The 24,966-nt window shown below is 53.9% G+C and overlaps 1 protein-coding gene across 2 annotated transcripts in view; it reads right to left on the bottom strand.

Annotated features, from left to right (window-relative positions):
• Positions 1–23,090, bottom strand: part of AP2A1 (adaptor related protein complex 2 subunit alpha 1) — a 31,755-nt gene extending 8,665 nt beyond the window's left edge. For both annotated transcript variants that reach the window (XM_034986979.1, XM_034986980.1), the window contains exons 1-7: positions 22,892–23,090; positions 10,676–10,744; positions 10,338–10,480; positions 9,994–10,187; positions 3,370–3,499; positions 2,841–2,942; positions 1,306–1,414 (exon numbers count right to left, since the gene is read on the bottom strand). In XM_034986979.1, coding sequence (XP_034842870.1) covers positions 1,306–1,414; positions 2,841–2,942; positions 3,370–3,499; positions 9,994–10,187; positions 10,338–10,480; positions 10,676–10,744; positions 22,892–22,958 — 814 coding nt within the window. In that variant the 5' untranslated portion in view covers positions 22,959–23,090. The remainder of the gene's footprint in view (positions 1–1,305; positions 1,415–2,840; positions 2,943–3,369; positions 3,500–9,993; positions 10,188–10,337; positions 10,481–10,675; positions 10,745–22,891) is intronic.
• Between the last annotated feature and the right edge of the window lie 1,876 nt (positions 23,091–24,966).

Here is a 24,966-nt window from a genome sequence, read left to right as displayed (position 1 = left end):
TATTCAAAGGTAAAAACATCATGATGTCTCTAACTCATTTTTAAACACTTCAGGAAAAAAAGAGCAAACTGAGAGCACGCATGCACAGCAAAATGTGAAGTCTGGGTGATGGGTGCGCTCGACTTGTCTGGACGTTGGAGAACTTTTCATAATAGGGCATCGGAAAAATTTCTTGTAGATAAATCGGAGATGGCCTCGCTGGGCCAGCACTGTTTGCTCAGGGCCACGGCTGTAGTTCCGATGACGCAGAGGGTGAGAGTAGGCGAGGTGCCCGCTCTGGGCACAACCCCAAATGATGAGGCGGGACTCCTGCGATGGAAGTGAGCTTACAGATGTGCCCGAGCTCTTCCCTACAGGGTGAGAAGGGCCCAGAAGGGGAACAAGGCTTTCCCAAGGCCACGTGACAAAATTCACCACTGGCTTTCACGGGCTGGGAAGGGCCCCTGGCGTCACTTCCATTATACAGTCAATTAGTGCGTGCACGCGCATACACACATGTGCACACGCAGTCATGCCTTCATAGATACGCACGTGTGCGCACGCACATGCTCGTGCACAGCTGCATGTGAACACTCAGGGCCACACCGCAGGCCCTGACCACAGCAGGTGCTCGGTGCCCTGGCTGAACTGAAGGGAGCTGGTTTATCAGTCACCTACTGTGTGCTGAGCACCTCAGCACGGGGTCCCTCCAAACTGCTCTATGAGGTCAGACAGCTGAGGAAATGGGAGCTCAGGGGGAGCCAGGGCCTATGGGGTAGAGGGAGGGACTTGGATCCAGATGCTGGCATCAGGCTCTGTCTTAGTCGCTGCCTGGGCCTGGAAACGTGACGTCTCATCTCCAAGCCTCAGGCTCCCTGTCTGCATATTGCAGGGATGGCTCCCCCTCGCTAGCCCTGTCAGAGGGCACAGACGCCCCCGGTGTGTTACCTGGCTCATGCTAGGCTCATCATCCCCACGATCGCTGTGACCTTGAGCAATAAGGTCATGAAAATCTCGCACAGAGCTATGCTCATTCAAACAGCACAGCCTGGAATCATCCCTTGATCTGCTGGGGATCTTGGGGACCCTGGGCAAGGACCTCCCCTCCCCCAGCCTTGCTTTTGTCACCCATAAGGCAGGCGTGACAAGAGTCCCTCTGTTACAGGGCTGGAGCAAACAAAAGCGTGGCTTCACAGGGACCCTGGCCCACAGCAGATCCACAAGGCACGATGATCTGTCCAATTCTTTGGGCTGCCCCCCAACACCTACAGCCTCACAGAAACCCTGACAGGCTCCAGGCCCCAGCCTGGGCGGGCTCGGCGGTACCTGGCGGTGGGTAGCACTGTAACAGTCGCAGGAGTTTCACCGACAGCCAGGGCGCCGGGACGAAGTAGTAGGTGTAGTCCTGGAGGTCGGTGGAGGCCGACGAGACAATCTGGGGGCGGAAGAGGGGGTGAGGCATGGACAGGGAAGGGCACGGGGCAGGGGCAGGGCAGAGCCACACTGTCTTCCGAAGTGGGTGCAGGAATCTGAGGCCCAGGGAGGGGAGTGAGGAGGCCTGGAGCACACAGCGAGCAACCTAAGCCAGGGCTCCTGACTTCCGTGCAATGCTGCTGTCAGGAGGCGAAGTCTCTGCCAACCGAGTCCCTTCTGTGAGCCCCTTACTCCAAACAGGAGCCTCGCAATGCTCTGGGCTCCTCCACAGAACATAGATCACACCAGCTCACTGCAGACTTGTGTCCCTGTAGCGGTCCCCCACGGCTGGAAGCAGCTCAGGGGTTAGGAATTGGCTCTGACCCTTTTCTGGGTTCCCAGGCCTAATACAAGATCGGACATAAGAAAGGTTCGGGGAAGACGTGGGGACTTAGCAGGAAGAGTGCGGGACTTTTTTCCTAATGGAAAACTCCTGCTGAAGCTGGGAAATCCCTCCTCCAGGAAGCATTCCCATGTACCATGCCACGATGGCGTGTGCCGGCCCCCAGTGTCCCTGTCCGTGTCTCCCCAACCAGCCCGGCACGCGGGAGCATTCAGATGTATGGTGAATGGATGACAAAGCGACTGAATGAGCTGGTGTGTTTGTTCTCTTTGCTTGCGAATCCAGGCCTCTTCTGACCCGCCCAAGAAGTGTTTATACTCACTCCGAGTCTCCATCCAGGGATCACCTCTCCCAGGAAGCCTTCCTAGACTTCCAGGCTGGGGTAAGTACCTCCTTTGGGGTCTACAATGCCCTGTACTACCTCCGTGACAGCCCAGATCACCTCTTTTATGAAAAGCTTTGCCAGTCGGCCTGCCCTGCCGCATCTCCCCCCCCCCCCCCCGAACAGGACAAGGAGCTCCTGGAGGGCTCGGGTCTGACTCATCTGTGTCCCCAGAGCCTGGAACACAGGTGGCCTGAGGGTTTGTTCCCAGGGGCAAAGGTGGTTAAGAGGAGCAGAAGGAAGGACAGGAAGGGAAAGGTTTAAGAGACGCAGGAGGAACAGCAGGGAATGCAGAAGGAAGCAAGAGACAGTGAGGTAAGGGGGAAGAGATCAGGACAGCCCCTCTCACCTGTTGGGTGCTCACGATACCCAGGCCCATACTGACATTATACAGACTGATTGCCAGCAGCTACGCTGTGAGCTGGGCACTGGTATTGTCCCCATTGAACAGATGGGGTCAGTGAGGCCCAGAGAAGTGAAGCCACTTGTCTGGGGCCACATAGCCAGGAAGTGGCAGAGCCAGGATGAGCCCAGCTCAGAGGCTGAGTTCATAACCACCGTGTGGGGCTGCCTCTGAGGGAGAGTGAGGGGGACCAGGGAGTCGTTCCAGGGGACAGAGATGCCAGGGCCACCTCCCACAGCCCATGACAAGACCACACCCACCCGGCTCAGGCGAGACACAGCCAGGGAGATGCACGTCTTGAAGTCGTCCGGGTTCTTCTTGCAGAGGCAGGTGATGAGACTGACAGCCGCCGTGACCACACCCTGCAGAGGCAGACAAGTGGCAGGTCAGGGCTGTGGGGGGAGGGTCAGCCTGGCGACAAGTGTCCAGGCTGTGGATCTGAAAGCAGAGACTCAAGGGCTGGGTGGGTGATGGGTGTTGGGGACAATGGACAAGATCCCTGGACAGCTGGGGGGTGGGGGGGTTAATCGGGGAAGGACATGGGGGTTTCTGGATACCTGGGCGGGTGACAGGTACTCAGGACACTGGCCCAAGATCTCTAGGTGCCTGAGTAAAGGCAGGGACAGAGGTGGGGGGCCCTGGGCATCCAGGTGGGAATCAGGGCGGGGGTGGGACACTCCCCGGGCTTCCATATGAGCGTCCAAGGCAGAAGGGTCTCTGGGTGATTTGGTGGGGGTGGCTCTGGGAGGCAGGAGCCCAGGGTCTCCGGGCGCCAGGCCCAGGGCTCACCATGTGCTGGTCGTTGAGCAGGTGCACCACCCGGGCCGTCCACTCGCCCATGGGCACTAAATCGGGTGAGGCCTTGTACAGCCGTAGTAGGCACAGGGCTGCGCTCTGTTTCACGCTGTCCATGCTGTCCCTGTGGGGACACAATTGGGTGGGGGGAGGTCAGCGCGACCCCAGCCCCAAACAGACCTTCCCTCCTCTACCGCTCCTCCCAGGAAGGGCGGCTAGCAGCAGGTGGAGAGAGCCGGAGGGACCAGGGATCCAATCTGGTGCTGCCCTCATCACCCACCAAGCCTCAGTTTTTTTCATCTGCAAAATGGGTTCCATCTCAGTAACCTTGGGGTCACTGGCAGAACTACGCAGAGTGTCAAGCCTGCCTGTGCACCTTCATTCATTTACCAACACTTTCCTGAGCGCCTCTGGGCAGCAGGCTCTGCTGGAGGCACTGTGGAGACAGGGGCGCACAGACTGGTCCAAACGTCTGTCCTCACAGAGCTTACCTTCTAGCCAGGCGGCTCGTACCCCAGCACACACACCAGACCCTGCCCGGCGTCAGGGCTATGGCGCCAATGAGCGCAGGCCAGGCACGCTGTTTTGCAAGAAGGCCTCTCTGATGAGGTGGCAGGTGAATGGAAAACTGAGCTTAATGAGAAAACCCCGAAAATCTCTGCCCGGCACATCCCAGGGAGAGGGCACAGCCTGTGTGGAGGCCCTGAGGCGGCCGCGGGGCTGTGTGTGGCTGCCGTGAGTGAGCGAGCAGTGGAGGGGAGAAGCCGGGAGATCGGACAGGGGGCCAGGGGGCCAGACCATGCCAGGCATCGAGGACCATGGCGACGATCCTGCTTTTACCCGGGGGGGGGGCACGGAGCCGCTGCCGGTGACGAGCAGGGAAGCACCAACACTGGGGTGACAGCAGGAAATGTACCAGCAGTGAGCCAGGTACCCTCCAGGACGAACTCATTGATCTCTTCATGAAAAACCAAGGAACCTGGGGCGCCTGGGTGGCTCAGTTGGTTAAGTGACTGCCTTTGGCTCAGGTCATGATCCTGGAGTCCCGGGATCGAGTCCCGCATCGGGCTCCCTGCTCGGCGGGGAGTCTGCTTCTCCCTCTGACCCTCCTCCCTCTCATGCTCTCTGTCTTTCATTCTCTCTCTCTCAAATAAATAAAATAAAACAAAAACAAAACAAAACAAAAAAGAAAACCAAGGAACCGGGGACAGACGCACGTGCTTGAGGACCTGACTGGCGGAGCATGCTTCCGGTGGGGAGACACTGACTCTCTCCAACGGGCAGTTTCCTCCTAAGGAGGATTTGGGGGGTGAAGAAAGGACACCGTGGACCGGAAGCTGGCATGGCCTCGGACACAGAGGGGGCGTGGGGAGCTGTCCTGACCGCCCAGGCTGCGGCCTCCAGGTCAAGGGTTTCCTGGAGAGGACCCAACCGAAGCCTGGGCAAAGGACACAGAGGGAAGTCCCAGGAGGAGGGACCTCCACAAGTCAAAGGCCAGGTGAAAAGCCATTTCGCTGGATGTGCAGGAGAAACATGAATGGCGACAAGGCAGCGTTGTTTCCTTCCGCCAGCCGGGCCTCGGATACAGCTGCCCTCGAGGAGACATGGGGACAGGCCCTCAGAAGAGGAGCGGGGCCACCCCGGGTCGGCGTGCCGCTGGGAGTGATGCGGACCAAGCCCAGCGAGGCTGCTCCTGGACACCCACCCTGGGGGCGGGCACGCGTGCGTGTTGAAGGTGACAGCATGAGAACGTTTGCTGACTGACCGTCATCAACTTAAAACCAAAACCAGTGGAAGGTCTGTCTGAGACCAGTGGAATGGTGCTGCTTAATGGTCTTCACCATCGTCACAGCTCATGGCACGAGCCCTGACCCCGGGCCATGCTCTGTTCTAGGTGTTTCTCCAGCCCTCGAGGGAGGTGATCCCTACCATCACCTCCAGCTATGGGTAAGGAAACGCCCACGGTACACCAAATGGAGGAATAAGGGCTATTTATCACCTTGGTTAACTTAACCAGAGACTGTGCAACTATTTAGGTAAAGCTTGAAACTACGGAACGCAGGGGTGTGTGCCCAGGATAAAAGGACAGGGAGGTACGTGGGAATAATGACCATCGAATGCAGGGCACAGGGAGGGAGGGGAAGATGGAGATGATGTAGGGGACGTGACAGGGGAATTCAACTGTTAACTTTCTTTAAAAAAAAAAAAAAAAAGCTGTGATACCACATGACCCAGCAATTCCGCGCACAGGCATCTACCCATAAGAACTGAAAACAAAGTTCACACAATGTATTTGCACATTATTCACAAGAGTCAAAAGGAACCTTTTTGATGAATGGATAACTAAAACACACTTCCTCCAGACAGCAGAATATTATTACCGGGCCATAAAAAAGGACAGAAGTACGTCTGCATACAACATGGAAGAACCTCGAAAACGTTATGCCGAGTGAAAAGCCAGACACAAAAGGCCACGTATCGCATGCTTCCATTTATCTGAAATGTCCAGAATAGGCAAAACCAACGAAACACAAAGCAGATGAGTGGCTGACTGGAGCTAGAGGGAAAGGCAATGGGCGTGAGCTACTAAGGAGTTCCGGGCTTCTTTTTGGGGTGATTAGTGGTGGTGGCTGCACAACAATGTGAATATACTAAAGACCACTGAATTGTGGGCGCCTGGGTGGCTCAGTTGGTTAAGCGACTGCCTTCGGCTCAGGTCATGATCCTGGAGTCCCGGGATCGAGTCCCGCATCGGGCTCCCTGCTCGGCGGGGGGTCTGCTTCTCCCTCTGACCCTCCCCCCTCTCATGTGCTCACTCTCTCTCATTCTGTCTCAAATAAATAAATAAAATCTTTAAAAAAAAAAAAGACCACTGAATTGTACACTGTAAACTGTTGACACAGTGAACGTGATGTTATGTGAATTTTATCATAATTAAAAAAAAAAATCTACCTAAAAAAATATATTGCTCTATGCCCCAGTCACAGTCAAGGCCAAGTTTCGGGTGTCAAGAGAGGTCCGCAGAGCGCTCAGACAACCCCAGCCTGGCCCAGACCTCAGCATCCATTCCCTGGTGTGAAACTGGGTGTCACCTCTGCTCAGATAAGTCTTGTCATACTGGCCTCCTTCTTGGCTTCTCCCCGCTCAGGGTGGCCGCAGTTTTGCCACGACTGACCACTCCATCCTCGGAGTTTCTTCGGCTTCCGAGCCACAGCCCACTCTGCATTTCCCTCCCATCTCCCTGGCCAGACCTGGACACACTGGGTCACCCTGGGGCTTAGCCTTAGGTCATTTCTCATCCCTTCTCATGTCTTCCCCGAGGGACTTCATCCGGCTGCGGCTTTATTACCATCCATCCCATGCTGTCCTGTATGGTGGCCCCAGCCACACGTGGCTAATGGACACGGGACGCGAGGCCAATCCAAACTGAGAGACAACATGTGTGTACGTTACGCTCACGTGTGGTGATGACATGGACAATTATCGGACAATTTTCACGTTGATCCGGTGTCAAAATGAAAATATTTTAGATGGACCGGGTTAAATTAAAATATTAAAAGAAGGTTCACCTGTTTGTTTTTACTTTGTCTGATGTGGCGACCAGAACCGTGGAAGGTGTGTGTGGCTCGAGTTCTATGCCCGTCACTCTGTGCCCGTCTCTCCCACACTCCCTCTGCGGCCCCAGCTCCCTGCCGTCCAGCCACCTACTGGACGTTTCTGCCCAGATGTCCACCAGGCACCTCACATCCAGCGCTGCCAAACCTGGCTCAGGGCCTGCCTCTCACTTCCCTGCTTCTCCCCAGGCTTCGTCATCCACCCATTCGAGCTCACCCTCTCTTGCTTTCCCACCCCCGGTAATCCGTCCCGTCGGCTTCTGTCCTGGAACGTACCCAGTGACGACCTCTACGGCTACACCCCTGGCCCCAGCCCCCGTCAGCTCTGACCTGGACGGCAGTGGACGTCTCAGTGGTCTCTCTGTCGCCATCCCCACCCCAGTCTCCAGTTCTGCCTGAGCTACTTGATTCTGAGGATCAGCCTCTTTCATTCTCAGGCGTTATCCGTTCAAACAACGCCTCTGTCATATTCTCTCTTCCTAGAGCTCTAAAGTTTTTTGAGTAATCCCTGCACCTAACATGGGACTTGAACTCACGACCCTGAGATCAAGAGTCGCACGTTCTACCTCCTGAGCCAGCCAGGCGTCCCTCTAATGCTCTAAATAGTGTTATGTTAGACCTTCTCCATCTTTCCATGACTCTTAATCTCTCTTGGAATGTTCCATCTCTGTTTCTCTGGGCTGCATTCTGATTACTTTCTTCAGTTCTACCTCCTGTTTACTAATTCTGCTTTGGCTCTGTCTATCCTGCTGCTAAGCCAAACCGCTTAAATAAATGTCTCCATTTCTTTTTCAAATCTGCTTACGCTTCTATTTTTAAATTGTTTTCTCAGTTACTGAAACATATTAAACATATTTATTTCGCATCTTATATGAATATTCCAATTCAGCTGTTACTTTCAGTCCCCTTTCTGCTGGTTCTCCCTCATGGTGCCATGCGGCCTGTGTTTAGTGATTTCTGACTGGGCGTTACATGTGACTTAGAGCTCCGTCTGCGGTGAAGGCAGGCTTCTCCAGAAAAGGCCTGCTTGCTTCTGTCAGGCGCCGGGCTACTCTAGCTTAAATCACTTTCAACTAAAGTTTGGCTTAAGAATTTGTAGATAACCCAGGTAGGGAAAAATCAGGCTGAAAACCAGTGTGTGGGCTGCTCTGTGCCAAGGTTTGAAACGGGTAATTTTGCTTATAGTCCCCAAGGGGATTTATTTCTAGGTCACCCTCACTTTGAAGTGTGGTTTCTGGAGCCTCTCCTCAGACAAGCTTTGTATCCTGTTCCCAGACGCTGCAGGGCCCCCAGACAAATATCTGGGTTCACCCTCTAAGCAAAATCTGGCTTTGGCCCTCTGCCCATCTCCCCAGGTGCCAGGCCCCTCTTAGCTTGCGGCCTGTGTGCTCCTAATTCTCTCACTAGCTCATGAATACATTGAAGAATAGTTCCTTTCCTCTTTTATCCTATATTATTAGGTTTCAGCGAGAGCATTAGTCAGGGATCGAGTCCACCATGTTGCCAGAAATATAAGTCGTACTTTCTCCCATACCAAGCTGAGTGATCTTTTAAAAATACAAAGCCAGGGGTGCCTGGGTGGCTCAGTCGTTAAGCCTTCAGCTCAGGTCATGATCCCAGGGTCCTGGGATCGAGTCCTGCATCGGGCTCCCTGCTTGGCGGGGAGCCTGCTTCTCCCTCTCCCACTCTCCCTGCTTGTGTCCCCTCTCTTGTTGTCTCTCTCTCTCTAATAAATAAATAAAATCTTAAAAAAATAAAAAATAAAAATAAATAAAAATACAAAGCCAATCATGTCACGTGCCTACTTAAAATACACCAACTCCTCCCATTTCAACTAGAATAAAATCCAAACTCCCCTTACTCTGTCTCTTGTTCACTGCCCTCCAGCCACAGAGAGTATCTCTTGGTTCCTTGAATATAGAAAGCTCATGCCTCAGGGCCTTTGCACTTGTTGCTCCTTTTGCTTCGGACACTCCCCAACATTTTAAAATAACTATCTTCTCATCATTCCAGTCTTAATTACAAGTCACCTTCTTGGAGAGACCCTCCCTGATGAGTGTATCTAAGTAGCTTCTACCGCCTCTCACCCCGTTGCCCCCTACTACCCAGTTTTGTTTTCTTCATAGCATTTATTACTATCTGAACTCATCTTACTTTTTATGTATATGTTTGCTCTTTGGGTATCCTCTCATGTAAGCTTCCTGTAAGGTGTAAGCTTCCTGAGGGTGGGCACAATAGTCCTTGCTTCTCTTTCCTGCCTCCCCAAACCCATCAGAGGGCCCAGCACATTGCAGGTACTCAAAAAATATTTGACGAATGACCCCCTGCCTCAGGATGATCACACAGGCTGACCCCAGTGCCTTCCATGCCTTTGCCCTCTCCACAGCCAACAACTCCTCCTCACCAGGTCTCAGCCTGATGCCACTTCCTCTTGGGAGCTCTCCCTGATCCCCCAGACTAGGTCAGGATTCTAACTAAATGTCCTTATGGGCTCCTGTGCCCCATGTCACGGTTCCAAGAGGAACTGTACATTTCACCCTGCAATTATTCAGTCAATGTTTATTTCCCACTCTGGACCATGAATGCTTGGGAAGACGATGACCATGTCCATTTCTGGTCATGACTATATTCCTGGCAATCAGCACAACACTCTGCACACAACAGAGGCTCAACAAATGTTTGAGTGAATGACTCGAGATGCAGAAGTTCCAGAGGGCTGTTGCCAACAGAACTTACGGTTATCACCTCTTTTATACCAGATCTTCAAGGTCAGTTAATCCGACAGACCCCCCATTGGATCTGTTGGGGGGCTGTGTCACACCACTGAGTCGGCTCAGTGAGGAGAGAGAACCATTGGGCTGCCAACAGAATCTAAGCCCCGTATTATCCCCACGTCCTGGCTAGAGACCTTGGGCAGGTGACGCAATCTTCTGACCCTTGCACTTGGCTGGGCCTTGTCTATTCCATTCCAAACCCCACCCCACCTGGGTCCCCAGTGCCTCACCCAGCCACCAGGATGCGTGGGATGTCAGCGGCAAAGGCCTCGCCCATCTCACGGCTGCCCACGTTGGCGATGCAGTGAAGGGCCAGGCACATGAAGGTCGGGTTGCGGCTGGCCAGGTCGTTCTTGATGGCGTTGTTGATGAGCCGGATCAGCTCGGAGTTTGAGTTCACCAGAACCGAGATGAAGAGGTAACCCTGGGTGAGAAGGCGGGGGGGGGGGGGCTGGGAGGCTTGTGGTTAATGGATCGTAGGCCCCAATCCTCCCACCCTGGAGTCTGTACTTCCAGCCCCATCCTCCCTCAGACCCAGGAGTCCAGGCCCCCAGCCCTTCTTCCCCAGACTCACTATCTGCTTCTCTGTGTACTTGTTGGAGCTGAGCAGGTTCACGGCCTCCATGTGCCCAAAGTCAATGTCGTGGCCAAGCAGGAAGATGAACAGCAGTTTACACACATATTTTTTCTTACTGTAGCCATCCAAGGCTTTGTCCCCTAGAGCCAGAGGAAGGAGGAAAGGGGAGACAGAATGAGGAAGGATCATACCTGTAAGTCTCAAGTATCCCAGTTCCTAGCCCCTCCTCCCTCAGACTCAGGAGTCCTGCCTCCAGCCCCTCCTCCTTTAGACCCAGGGGTCCAGGCCCCCAGCCCCTCCTCCCTCAGACCCAGGACTCTAGGCCTCCAGCCTACCTTTGAACTTAGAGCGGATATTGGCCAGTTCCTTGTTGATTCTCTTAATCTCTGCCTCTTTGCTCTTACCTGGGGAGGAGAAGGCAGGGCAGGTGATGAGGGTCCCAGACAGTTGAACTACCTGTGCTCTCTTTCCTTGGCAAGGCCTCTCCCAGCTGGAAGGGCACACTCCATCCACCCTGGGGCCCTGGGCCCTGGGGCTGAGGCCAAGCGTGGGCCCCATCTCTAGCTGGGAGCTTCACAGAGGTGAGAACCATGGCTCATCGGTCTTTCCAACCCAGAGATGGCTGGCACACTGTGAGGTGATCCCTGACTTGCTCCCTCCTTCCTCCTCTCACTCTGGTCCCTGAACTGTACTGGCCCTGGGGACTCCTGTATCCACCCACAGCTCTGGTTATGCCTCCACCACCAGCCCCCAGAACTGGCCTGGCAAGAAATATGTGACAAGGGAGGGAGGGAAGGTGAAAAGGAGGAAGGGAGGGAGGGAGGGAGGGAGGGAGGGAGGAAGGAAGGAAGAGCTCAGCTGCCTTCTAGCTGTCCCCCAGGACTCTCACCCCTACGACATCCCCACTGACCTGCTCCAGTGTTATGAAGTCGCCAGGCCAGACCCTTGGGTGCTGAGCTCGCCCCCTCTCTTCCGATCCCTCCTTCCATCCTTCAGTCCTTGGCCGCCAGGCCCACAGACCCACCTCTTCCATCTCCTGGCTGCCAACCTCTCCTGGAACTCATCTGTGACATTCCTACACTTCTGACGAGATCCACTTAAGGGATGAGTCTAGAGGGATTTCCCTGACCCCATGGGCCGGGTCCTGGGCCCCTGGTGCTCCTTGATGCCCAGACACCTAAGTCAGGGCGATCTGACTGGACGGTGACTAGGTCGCAGGCACCCTCACAGGTTGCTGTGTCCCTCCCCACCCCCCCCACTTCCACTGGAGCCCGACTTCACCATCTCGTCCTTGCCCGGCTCACTCTCGTCCAAACAGAACCCCGGGCGCTCCACCCCCTCACTCGGGCCGACGCCATGTCCCCTCGGCTTGACCTTCAGAACACCGGGACCATCACCACAACCTCCTCACCCAGAACCCTGCAGCAGCCTCCTCTCTGACCTCTCCGCCTCCCTGTTTGGGGGGAGCCCACCCATGGCTACCAAGCCCTCTGGCCCTGCCCTGGCCACCCCACCAATGTCACCCTCACCCCTCCCTACATTACTGTGTGTTCTGGCCCTCTGGCCTCCACCGCCTCCGTGGACACTCCACGTTCCTTCCTATCTCGGGGAGGGTCCCGTAGGTGCTGCACCCTCCGCCTGGGCCCATCTCTCAGGTCATCTCCTTGTCACTTGGGTCTCAGCTCTTGTCACCTCCTCTGAGAGGCTTTTTTTTTTTTTTTTAAAGATTTTATTTATTTATTTGACAGAGAGTGAGAGAGCACAAGCAAGGTAAGCAGCAGGCAGAGGGAGAGGGAGAAGCAGGCTCCCCGCTGAACAGAGAGCCCGATGCGGGGCTTGATCCCAGGACCCTGGGATCATGACCTGAGCTGAAGGCAGCCGCTTAACCAACTGAGCCACCCAGGCGCCCCCGAGAGGCCTTTTCTGACCAGTTCTTTCAAGCCAATGCCTTATACTTGTTTCCACCATTAGAAGAAGAAAAAAAAAAAGTCCTCCCTGGTACATTTCACATCCTGTAACTATTTTATTTAGATTTACTGTCCAACCTTGGCTCCCACTTCAGATTAGGAGCATCACGAGGGAGCTTCTACCACAATGCCTGGCATACAGCAAGTGCTTAATAAATGTCTGGTCATCTGAAGGGCAGAGGCCTGCTCAGACCCATGGCCGTGTCACCCGCATCCCCAAGCATGTGGCCAGGCACCTGGGAGGCCGTTGCAATGAACAAATGAGCGAACAGGCGAGGGTATGAGCTCTCCTCGTCTTTAGAGATCCTGCCTCACCGCCAACTCCCAACTTCCAGGGAAGCTGCCACAAGCTTCTCTCCAGGAAGCCCCCTCTGATTAGTACCTCCTGACCGGTGCCAAGCGGGCCCTGGGCTGCACTGTCCAATAGAGCAGCCACCAGCCAGGCAGCTCTTGAGCACCTGAAATGTGGCTGCTCCGAACTGAGATGGGATTTAGGCGGCAAAGACGCGCTGGATTTGGAAGACCGAGGAGGAGAAAGAAAGAACGTAAAGTATCTCATCGAAAACTTAAAAACACTGATTACGTGTCGAAACGACAACATTTTGGTGTATCAGATTATGGAAACATGTGAGTAAAATTAAGCTTTCCAGCTGCTTTCTCCGTTTACAAACAGTGTGGCTACGGTTAAAGTTAAAACCACACGTGTGGCTCCCACGTGGCCTGTGTCCCCTCCAGCAGAGCACCTGCTGTGGGTGTCGGGGTCTGCCCCTGTCCCCCAGGCCACAAAAGGAGCCCCTAGAGGGCAGGGCCACCATTTGCCACTTTTCTGGGTAGCAACTCCATGTTCCAAGGGCCTACCAAGTGCCAAGCTCAGAAAAGGCATGAAGATGTGAATAAGGGCCTTAAGAAGTGTAGAGCGACCAGCTCTCCATCCTCAGGAAGGGGGTGGAGGACCCGGGGATGAGGGTGGGAGAGGGTCTCTGGGACCCAGGCCAGGAAGGGCCAGTTCCTCAGGGATGAGCTTGAATTGGCCTGTGTGGCCCCAGAGGCCACCTGATCATTTATTAATGACACATCTCCCGAGCTCCGTGGGCCAGGCCTGAGTGGGGGTGACACTGGGCACCCAGAACCCATGCCACCCCGGAACTTCTGATCTGCCCCCAGGGGTTCCTGGCCTGAGAAGGTACAGGCAATGAGCCCTGTCCCCACACCTGAGTGAAATGCACAGAGACAGGCCACCCGGGGCCTCGGTGGTGGCTGCCAGGAGGAGGGGACATTTGAGGAGCGCTCCGAAAGGTGAGGAGCGTTTAGCAGCAGTTCACCGGGTGAGGGCAGCCAGAAGGCACCCACGGCCTGGGTGAGGGTGGTGGCGGGGGTGGGGTGGGGTGGGGGTTGGCACATGGGACATGGCAGTGCCTCCCTCTGGGGGCCGGCCCGGGACAGGCAAAGGTGCAAGGTGGGCCCTGGGAACCAGTGTGCACGCTCTGTTCTATTCCTGAGGATGACCACAACTGTTTCAAGTGCTCGCCTTAAAACTGTTGTGTAGGGACCAGACCAAAAAAATCCTCTCTTATAAATGGACCATATATTGGGGCGCCTGGGTGGCTCAGTCGTTAAGCGTCTGCCTTCGGCTCAGGTCATGATCCTGGAGTCCCGGGATCGAGTCCCGCATCGGGCTCCCTGCTCGGCAGGGAGTCTGCTTCTCCCTCTGACCCTCCTCCCTCTCATGCTCTCTGTCTCTCATTCTCTCTGTCTCAAATAAATAAATAAAATCTTAAAAAAAAAAAAAAAAAACTGTTGTGTAGGGACCAGACAAAAAAAATCCTCTATTATAAATGGACCATATATTACAAAGCACCTGCTTAAACTTTATTGCAGAGAGACAGACATTTGAACAGCAACGAATTTGAGGCTAGAGCACTCTCTGGACTTCGTTTAAACCACTATTAAAAGCTTCGAGATGCAGGCAAACTAACCTATGGTGTTGGATGATGGGAGTGTAGTTATCCTTGGCGGGGAGGACAGGGGACTGGGAGGGTGCACAAGGAGGGGATGTCATTTCTGCCTCAGGGGGCCGATTCTGCAACTGTGTTCAGTCAGGAGAAGTTCATCAAGCCTGACACTTAGGATCTGTGGGCTTTTTAATACATATACTATCTCCATATACGTACATATACAGATGTAAGTTATTATACTTGTACACGAAATCACATATAAATATATGTTCATAGAGAAGCAATCAGCTATGCAAAAGACTATATCAAGCAGATAGGGACAATTTAAGGAATATTTAGAGAATATATGTATGTGTGTGTATATTTTGTCTTTAAAGAGTCTTTAATTAGGGGCGCCCAGGTGGCTCAGTCGGTTAAGCGGCTGCCTTCAGCTCAGGTCATGATCCCAGGGTCCCGGGATTGAGCCCCACATCAGGCTCCCTGCTCAGCGGGAAGCCTGCTTCTCCCTCTCCCGCTCCCCCTGCTTGTGTTCCTGCTCTCACTGTGTCTCTCTCTGTCAAATAAATAAAATCTTAAAAAAAAAAAAAAAAGTATTCAGAGGGGCGCCTGGGTGGCTCAGTCGGTGAAGCGTCTGCCTTCGGCAGGTTAGGCACCTGACACACGGTTGGTGCTGCTGAGGGATTGAGTCCCGCGTCAGGTTCCCTGCTCAGTGGGGAGTCTGCTTTTGTCTCTCCCTCTGCCGCTCCCCCCAACCCCTGCTTGTGCTCTCTCAAATAAATAAATAAATAATCTTAAAAAAAAAAAAAAGAATTCACAGAGAGAAGAAAGCATCAGGTCTCCAGAAGAGAAGAGGCTGCAGCCTTGAGGGAGGGCATCCCAGCAGAGGGCACAGTCTCTGCAGAGATCCAGAGGCAAGCAGTAGCCTGGGTGCCCAGAGATAGTACATGGGTGCTACTGAGGATAACACATGGAAAAAAGGGGCTGAGGGCAGCTGGGACAGAACTGGGCTAATGGAAGGAACTCAGGGCCAGCCAGCGATAAAGGGATGAGCTCACCATCACGGGAGGCATGCAAGTATGTCCGGGCATTTTAAAGGGATTTCTTATCCTCAAACATTCCCTGGGCCAGGCTCAGGGATGAGTCACACAAGCTCTGCGCTGGGGTAGCTCCTGGATTGGAAAGGAGGCTGACAGGGACAAGCAACTACTTTGACAGAGGCAAATGTGATGGGGGCTGGGAGGCTGGAATCAGACCAGGGGAGGAAGTCTTCCTGGTACACAGCTCCCGGGATTTGAGGATCAACATTCGGAGCGGCACTGGACCAAGCAGAAATAAGGGGAAATGTGCTCCAGGCCGTGCAAAGGCCCGGAGACTAGCACAGCAGGCAGGCCCAGACCTCTTCTGGTTTTTCTCAGAGGGCTGGGGAGCCATAGGAGGCTGCAGGCCCCTCTTCTGCTGGTAGCTGTGGTTGTGAGGAGCGTGTGGGTAGAAAAGAGGGCATGCTGCGGGCTAGGGCAAGGAATGGCTGAGCAAGGACCTGCCCTACCTCGGGGCTTCCGCTAGTGAGGGGACATAAAGCCTTCTCTGCGTGGGCGCTAAGCTGCAACATCAGGTGGGCCTGTCTCTGCCACCAAAGGCATCCTAAAAACCCCGGGTTCCTCCACCCTGGAGGGACTGACATCCTTTTATGGAGGTAGCAGGTAAGGGGGTCCAGTACCTTACTGAGAGACAGCTACTGTTTACAGTACAAGGTAACAAATGTTCCTCTCGGGGCGCCTGGGTGGCTCAGTCATTAAGCGTCTGCCTTCGGCTCAGGTCATGATCCCTTCGGACTCCCGGGATCGAGTCCCACATCGGGCTCCCTGCTCGGTGGGAAGCCTGCTTCTCCCTCTCCCACTCCCCCTGCTTGTGTTCCTGCTCTCGCTATCTCTCTCTCTGTCAAATAAATAAAATCTTTAAAAAATAAATAAATAAAATAAATAAATAAATAAATAAATAAAACAAATGTTCCTCTCTTCTAGGACCCCCCCCCCCCCCCGTGCTGTGTCTCCCACAGGAGTCCCACTGCCCAGAGTACTCAAAGAGAGTTCTGGAAGCTGATGCCTATTAACTCTGGACCACTATAAAATCCAGAAGACGATGGCCTGCACTGCCCAATGTGGGAGCCACGGGCCACATGGGGCTACCAGGCACCTGACACACGGTTGGTGCTGCTGAGGGATGAAATCTGTATCCTCCATAAATTTAAAATTAAAAACCAATTCTCAGTTCAGTCACCGCAAGGTATGTTTGGAACAACCCAAGTACTCTGTGAATCTACTTTTTTAACTCTTGAAGTTTGCGAACTCTTAAATACAGAGCAAGCGTTCCCAATGAAAATGTGGCCTCATTGAGAAAGGCACATAAAACTGTCTCATGAATAATTCTGAAAATATTGATTACACATTCAAACAACACGGTGAATGTACTGGTGTAAATAAAATACATGAAAACTGATTTCACCGGTTTTACTTCAGTAATGTGGCTACTGGAAAACTGAAGCTTCCATATCCGGCTTGCTGGGTCAGACGGTATTCGTGTTATCAAAGTCATCACCACCCGAGAGAGAAAACAGGCTCCTGGAACAACCAGCTGCAAAATGAACGCAGCTGCAAAGACCATCCCTGAGCGGCGGCCTGCCACCTGAAGGGTTAAGGGAAGGGTGTACATGCCGATTTGTCAGCCCTCCCGTCTGGCCTCCGGTCAGAATGCAGCACCCCCAGAGCAGCGATGTGGGGCTGCTTCATTCCCAGGGGGCATCCCCATGGTTCAGAATCGTCCCGGCACAGGAAAGGTGCTGAATGCAGACTGTGGGCCGGTGCACTAGATGACACAGAAGGGGGTGAGGCCAGGCCTGGGGCTGTCTATCATCAGCATCTAGTGCATACTCACAACCTAAAGCCCGTTCCTTAAAGTGCAGGGCCTGGGGCAGGGTGGGGGGCCCCCAGTGGCACACTAATGTTGGGGAACCACTGAAGTGAGACTCATTCTTTTTGGTCTCTCCACAGTGGCCAGAGGACTCCTGTCCCTTCCGTTCTCCAAATCCCTCCATGGCTCCCATCTGGCTCAGACTAAAAGCGACGTCCTCACGGTCATCCTCCAGGCCCTACAGATCCACTAGTTCCCTCTCTGACCACAACTCCTACCCTCCCCATCATCAGTGGCCTCCTCTTCCTGCTCCTCCTCCTCGAATTCCTCCTAGCACAGTCCTGCCTCAGGGCCTTTGCACAGGCTGCCAAGAATGTCCTCCTCCAGATCTATGCAGGCCTAATTCACCCACCAGATTTGATTCTTTGCTCCAGTGTCACCTTTTCAGCAAGAGACTCTCTGACCAGCTTATAGAACAGCATTATCCCTAACTTTGTCCCCATACCCCTTTCCTGCTTTATGTCCTCTCACCCCCCCCGCCCCCACCACCTGTCTGTACATCTGAATACTATATATTTACTTGTGTACTGATCCGTTTCCCCTTAGAATATGAGCACCACTGAGAGGGACTTTTGTTCACTGTTGCAATCCCATTACTTAGAGTAATGTCTAGCACTCAATCAGTGCTCATCAATAAAGACTGGTTTGTTTGCTCATTCATTCATTCATTCATTCATTCATTCATTCATTCACTTATTCTTTCAACTAGCAAACGTCTCCTGAGGATTCCCGTGGGCCAGGTCCCAGTGTCTGCAGACCTGGGGACCCAGGGAGGGATCAGAGCAGGGCCTGTGCTCACGGGCCTGGGGGAGAAGTCACAAAAGGAATGGGTCACAATCTGGAGTAGGATGTACCCTAACGGAGGAGCTCAGGGCACTGTGGCAACCCAGCACCCCCCTTCCTGTTCACTCCCTCACAAACTCTCCTCAGGCCTGCGGGGAGCTGGGGCCCTAGACAGGAGACAGCCAGACAGCCCCAGCCTGGGCCCTGGAAGCTCCTGGTCAGATTAAGTGATTAGGAAGCAGATTCCCCACTCAAGACAGCGCAGGACCATGCCCTCAGGCTAGGCCCAGGCCAAACCTTTCCCCTTATCTGCAGAATTTGCCCTTCCTTGCCCTCCTTCTCAAAGCCTGCCTTTCACCTCCTTCTACAGTCTTTCCTCTGAACTCCACTATGCCTTCAGATTCTCCAGCAAGATGCTTCCACAACCCTCCCCTTCCTCCACCTGCTTGTCTCTGAGCACTGGCTCACCCACACCGGTCAGGCCTTTTCCCTCGCTCCTGCTTGAAACCTTCCCTAGTGCTCTCAGGACAAACACCAACGTGGCCTCTGCCCACCCACCTGACATCAGATCCCACCCCATCCTCCTGTGCACCAGGCACATAGGCCTCAGCTCAGTCTCCGCTGGGCCTCAGGACCTTTGCATGGCTGTCCCTCTGCCTTTGCAGCTCTTCCCCCCCTCCCCTGGCCTGGCAAACTCTGCCGCATTGTCTGAGCAATGCAACCAGACAGAGTCTTCATTCTCTCAACACTGTGGCCCTCTCTCTCACTGGACTTAGGACAGCTACAAGTTTTTTCCTCTTATAACAAAAAATTGAGATACAATTCACATACCATAAAGTTCACCGTTCTAAAGTGTGCAAATCAGTGGTCTTCGGTATATCCACAGTCTCGTGCAACAATCACCACGATCTATTTCCAGAACATTCTCATCACCCCAAAAAGAAACCCGACACTCACTGGCAGTCTCTTCACATTCCACCACCCCCTACCCAGCCCTAGGTGGCCACTAACCTACTTTCTATCTCTATGGATTTGCCTGTTCTGGACATCTCATGCAAATGAAATCATATATGTGGCCTTTTGTGTCTGGCTCCTTTCACTTAGAACGAGGCTTTCGCCACAGTTCATCCATGTTGTAGTGTGTGTCATTCTTTATTTTATTATTTTTTTTAATTTTATTTGAGAGAGAGAACACAAGCAGGGGGTAGGAGCTGAGGGAGAGGGAGAAGCAGACTCCCTGACAGGGAGCCTGACACAGGGAGGCTGACACAGGACTCCTCCCGGGACTCCAGGATCATGACCTGAGCCCAAGTCAGAAGCTTAACTGACTGAGCCACCCAGGGTGCCCCCCGCCCCGGCTTTTTAAACATTTTATTTATTTATCTGAGAGAGAGACAGAGTACAAGCAGGGGGTGGGGCAGAGGGGGAGGAAGAAGCGGACTCCCCGCTGAGCGTGGAGCCCAACAGGGGCCTCGATCTCAGGACCCTGGGATCATGACCCGATCTGACGGCAGATGCTTAACCAACTGAGCCACCCAGGTGCACCAAGTGTGTCATTCTTTTTAACGGCTTGATAATATTCCATTGTGTGGCAGACCCCATTTTGTACATCCATTCACCCGATGATGGACATTGGGTTGTCTGCTTCCATTGTGGGGCTATGGTGACTGACCCTACTATGAACATCTGTATACACGTGTTTGTGAGAAGGACGGCTACGCTTTTTATCAGTACCTGTCTCCTTCATGGGGCTGGGAGCTTCACAGGGACACAGACAGACCTGTCTTGTTCGCCACTGTGTCCCCCACACCCTCTATAAGGTTTGAAACACATGAGTCATTCGACATTCACTTGATGGGAAGACGAAGAACAGGAGGAATCCCTGATTCTCTAGCCCCAACTCATGTGGCCAAATTACCTCTACTGGCCCCAAGTCAGAGTCTCCCCTCGGGGGTCCTGCAGTGATGCCGACCTGTCTTCTCGTTCCTTCCCCACCCCCATCATCCAATCCCCTTGCAAATCCTTCAAAATCTGTACCCAAACCAACCACTTCTCACCATTCACTTCTCACCCCACTCAAGCCAACACCATCGCTCACCCGGATGCCTGCAGCAGCCCCTAATTATCTGCCTGCTTCTGCCACTACCTCCTGAGTCTGTTCTCTTCATGGCAGCAGAGCAAGTATTTTAAAACATCAATCAGCTCACGTCCCTCCTGTGCTCTAAACCTTCCTGCCGCTCTCATTTCACCCAGAGAAAGGCCAGAGTGCTCTCTAAGGCCCGTAAAGCCCTTCACCATCCCTGTCCCCTCTCTGTCCTCATCTCCTGCCCTCTCCCCCTCAGCTCCAGCCACATGGGTCCCCTGGCTCTTACTGGAACACACGCCAAACATGCTGCAACCCCAGGACCTTTGAACAAACCATTCCTCTGCCTGGACTGCCCTTCCCTCCAAAATCTGCAGGGCCTGTTCCCTCACTTAACTCAAAAGTCTACTCACATGTCACCTCCTTGGTGAGGGCCTACCCAAGCACCATCTCAATCCTGATCCCTCCTCATCTTTCCTTCCTTCCTTTCTTTCACACTACCGGTCACCCTCTGACATGGTATCATTTATTGTCGTTCTGTGTTTATTTTCTTTTCTTTTCTTTTTTTTTTAAAGATTTTATTTATTTATTTGACAGAGAGAGACACAGCAAGAGAGAGAACACAAGCAGGGGGAGTGGGAGAGGGAGAAGCAGGCCTCCCGCCGAGCGGGGAGCCCGATGCGGGTCTCGAACCCAGGACCCCGGGATCATGACCTGAGCCGAAGGCAGATGCCTAACGACTGAGCCACCCAGGCGCCCCTGTGTTTATTTTCTATGTCCCTCATGGCCTAGGTGTTCCCAAACCAGGGATTCTTGTTCACTGTTGTAGCCCAGTCCTGGGTACAGTGTCAAAAAGTAGTGATCAAAAACTATTTGTTGAATGAATGAATGAATGAACCTTCAGAGACAAGATGCTATTATCAGGGGAGTTTGCAGACAAGAACTCTGAGCCTCAGAGGCGCCTGGGTTGAGCAGCCAACTCCTGATTCCTGATTTCCGCTCAGGTCATGACCTCAGGGTTGTGAGACTGAGCCCCGCGTCAGGCTCTGTGCTCAGTGCAGAGTCGCTTGAGATTCTCTCTCTCCCTCTCCCTCTGCCCCTCCCACTCGTGATCTCTCTCTCTAAATAAATAAATCTTAAAAAAAAAAAGAAAGAAAGAAAGAGAGAAAACTGAGCCTCAGAGAGGTTAAATGACTTGCCCAGAGTCACCTCGCTTCACATAACTGGTAGGCATCAGGGGCAAGGCGCACCTACTCCTAACAGCTGGCCCCCCACCTAAGCCACAGCCCCTCCTTGCTCACCTCTTTCCATAACAACCATAACATCTCTTCTCCACCTGATACCCAACGGCTTCCACCCCTCTCATTCACTGAGCACCTACTACGTGCCAGGTCCTTTCAGACCTACTAAACTCTAAGATAATCTCTGGGCATCTAACAGAGGCCATGTGTCAAATCCAGCGAATGACAAAAACAACAGCCAAGACCGTCCAGTGCCTGGAATGTGCAAAAGGCCTCAGTCACATACATTATCACAACAACCTCATCAGGAAGGTGCAATCGGCAGTCCCTCCTGACAGATGAGGAAATCAGAGGTGAAGTCCCCCACTCAAGGTCACATGGCTAGGGAGTGACAGTGCCCCAACTCAAACCCAGGTCTTGCTGACCCTAGAGCCCATGCAGATATAGCTTCCGAAGCTCTTGGCGGCTCCGAACACCAACACCCACTCCCAGGAGTTGGGAGCTGACTTGGCACCAGGTCTCTCCTCGTCACGACAATCCTTCCTGCTGATGATCACTGTCCCCATATTGATGTGGTCAGGTGGGAGAGGGCTCCAGATTCAGATTGGCGTGATCCCTGACCTTTGACCTCTCTCTGGGACCAGGCTTCCCCAACCCCCAGCTTTCCAGATCTCTTCCCCGCAAATACCTAAGGCTCCCTGGGCCCTTCTTTGAGCTCCGGGCTTTCCCCCTTCTGGCACATTCCCCAAACCCCCACTTTATAATCTCTTCTTTCCAGGCCTCCAGCTTCCTGTCTCAGGTTTTCCCAAGAGCCCTCCACCTGCAGCACCTCTCCTCTGTGTTCCTTGACTCCTCCTCTCCCTTTAGCGACCCTTCTAGCCCACTCTCCACTGCCCTCCATGTCTCCTAAGCCATCCTCCATCCTGGAGCCCCTCTGTCCCTCATCAGGGTCCCGCTATAGTCCCCCACCTTCCCATCTCTCCTCCCCAACCCCCCGGAACTTTCTATTACTCCCAGGCCCTCTCTGTGCACTAGCCAGGAGCCTCAGTGACCTACCTAGCCCCTTCCCCTCTCTGACACCCCCTCAGCCAGGCCCTCAAAGCCTGGCCCCATTATGCTTCCTGGGTTATACGTTCTCCCGGTCCCCTCTGGCTCTCTCCCACTGTATCGCTCCACAGGGTACCCCCGCACCCATGCACCTCCTTCCCTTTCTATCGACATCAGGGATTTCTCTAACCCCGTCGCTAATAGGTTCCCCAAGCCTTTCTATCATTCCCGGGGGACACCTCTATGTCCCCAGTCCTGAGACTGTACTAGCCTCCTCTCCTTTAAGACCCTCCCGGACGCCTCTAGCCACTCCGTGTCGTCACCTCAAGAGGCACTCTATGACACCCTAAGTCCCTCCATTCCCCCCACCCTAAAGTTCCCCCGGGGCCTCTCTATCCTCTCCCTCTACGACCGCAATGGCTTTCTATGCCCCGGGCCCCTCTGTAACCCCCGGGCGCCTCAATTCCACGCTCCCCCTCCCTCCAGCGTCTCCCGGCCGCGCTCTCACAGTTCCGGATGTCGGAGATGAACACCGCGAGCCCCCGCATCCCATCGCCCTTGGAGACGGCCGGCATGATGGCGGTGGTGTCGGCTCCAGGCCTGGCCGGGCAGGGCACAGCGCGGCGGGGGCTGGCAGGCGGGGACCGGGAGGAAAGGACCCCAAGCAGCGCGGAGGAGCCCAGCCGGCCGGGGGGGAGGGCGGGTTGGCGGGCGGGCGGGCGGGCGGCAGGCCGCGGCTCCGCCCCCGGCCCCTCCCCTCCCGTCCGCCGTCCTGAGCTATCAGCCTCCCATTGGCTCGGATTACTGCCGCTCAGACTCGGGCTCACCCTCCCCCCCGCGTCCTCTCTCATTGGCCGCTGGACAAAGGCACGCTGCTACGATTGGCCCAGTGGCCCGCTATTTCCGTTCGTAGGAAGGGGGGGAAGGGGCGTTGCCCGAGAGACGGGAGGAGTTCGGGTACGTGCGGTGGGACCGCCCCCTCCGTGCGGCCGGGTCCGATGCTAATTGGATCCGGCGAAGGGAGGGATTGACATGAAGGGAGGCGGGGGAGTGGGCTCGGGCAGGCGGGACTTGCGTTGATCCTGACCAATGAGCAGGCAGATAGCCCACGCAGGCGCCGCGGATTCGCCAGATTTGCTCTATTCCCGCCCCCAACTGGGCGGTTGTGGGGGCGGGAGAAGGGAGATCATAGGTAGAGAAGGAAGGGAAACGGGGGTTGTCACTCAGCTGGGCTAGGATAGGTGGAGCGTCGCCTGCAATTCCCTGCTGCAGAGAAGTGGTTGGGAGGGGCAAGAAAATGTGAGGTGTTTACTGCGCAAGCGTCCCCCTGTTTCCCTTTCTCCCTTCTCTCTTCCACCCCCGGCTCCTTAAATCTGCCAGGAAGTCTTCCCTTACCCCTCCCCCTCCCGTGTCTAGCGGCTGAGATGTCGAAACCTAATTTCTCAGAACCGAGGAAACAGTAATTTAAATCTAGCCCCATTAGGCAGACCTTAAACCTGAGGTCCAGAGAGGTTGCATGACTTACTTGCCCAAGGTGACACAGCTCAGAATGACAGAGGGGATTTAAACTATATTTTGTTTTTTAACCACTTTCCAATATACAATGTTTTTTGGTTTTGGTTTTGTTTTGTTTTGTTTTGTAACCATAACGCCATTCTACAGTTATCAAATCAAAATCGTGAATCGCTCCTCCACCAAACTTGGGAGTTCCTCCTGAGCAAGAATGGGACCTGGTGGGGCACCTGGGTGGCTCAGATGGTTAGGCGTCTGCCTTTGGCTCAGGTCGTGATCCCAGCGTCCTGGGATCGAGCCCCACATCGAGCCCCACATTGGGCTCCTGGCTCGGTGGGGAGCCTGCCTCTCCCTCTCCCTCTGCCTCTCCCCCTGCTCATGCTCTCTCTCTCTCTCTCTCTCTCTCTCTGTGTGTGTCTCAAATGAATAAATAAAATCTTTAAAAAAAAAATGGGACCTGGTACTGAAGAACGCTGGTTAAAAGGAAGATGAATCTGTTGGTTTGGCCAGACCACCACCCTTAGCACCCCTAGACCCTCTTTGATTGGTTTTGGGGAAGGCAAAGCCTCAGGAACTATGATGCCCCCGGCTACTGAGAAATTTGGGGCAAAGGGAACTTGAGTCCATTTCTGTTATTTAGAGGAACTAAACCCCACATCACTTTTCTAATCTCAGAAGTCTAGTATTCTTGGAACGAGCCTTAAGGGAGTGTCCTGGATCCTGTGAACTTCCACTCTGAATCCCGGAGGGGGGAGGGTAGGGACGGGATGGGGACCAGGACAAGAGCCGAGGCATGCCTTCCGGGTTTAATGGATCGGTTGTCCATTTGGGTTTCCATGGGTCTTGGGGAAATCATTCTGGGTTCTAGGAGGAAGGACATGCTCAGCTGTTTTAGTGACCAGGAGAGTCCATTCCTAATATGGGCTGGGGGTGCTGTCTTCCTCTAAAGAACAGACAGCAGCCCGTTAAAAACAACAAACAATTAATAGGAATGTGAGTTGGAAAAAGTCCTTTTCATGGAAAGATACATTAAGCATTGAAAGGACTGGAGGGACCCACTCATGACATGGG

This window comes from Mirounga leonina, unplaced genomic scaffold (assembly GCF_011800145.1).
Source record: "Mirounga leonina isolate KUSES-001 unplaced genomic scaffold, KU_Mleo_1.0 Mir_376, whole genome shotgun sequence".
NCBI lineage: Eukaryota > Metazoa > Chordata > Mammalia > Carnivora > Phocidae > Mirounga > Mirounga leonina.
This window is presented reverse-complemented; position numbering and strand designations above follow the sequence as displayed.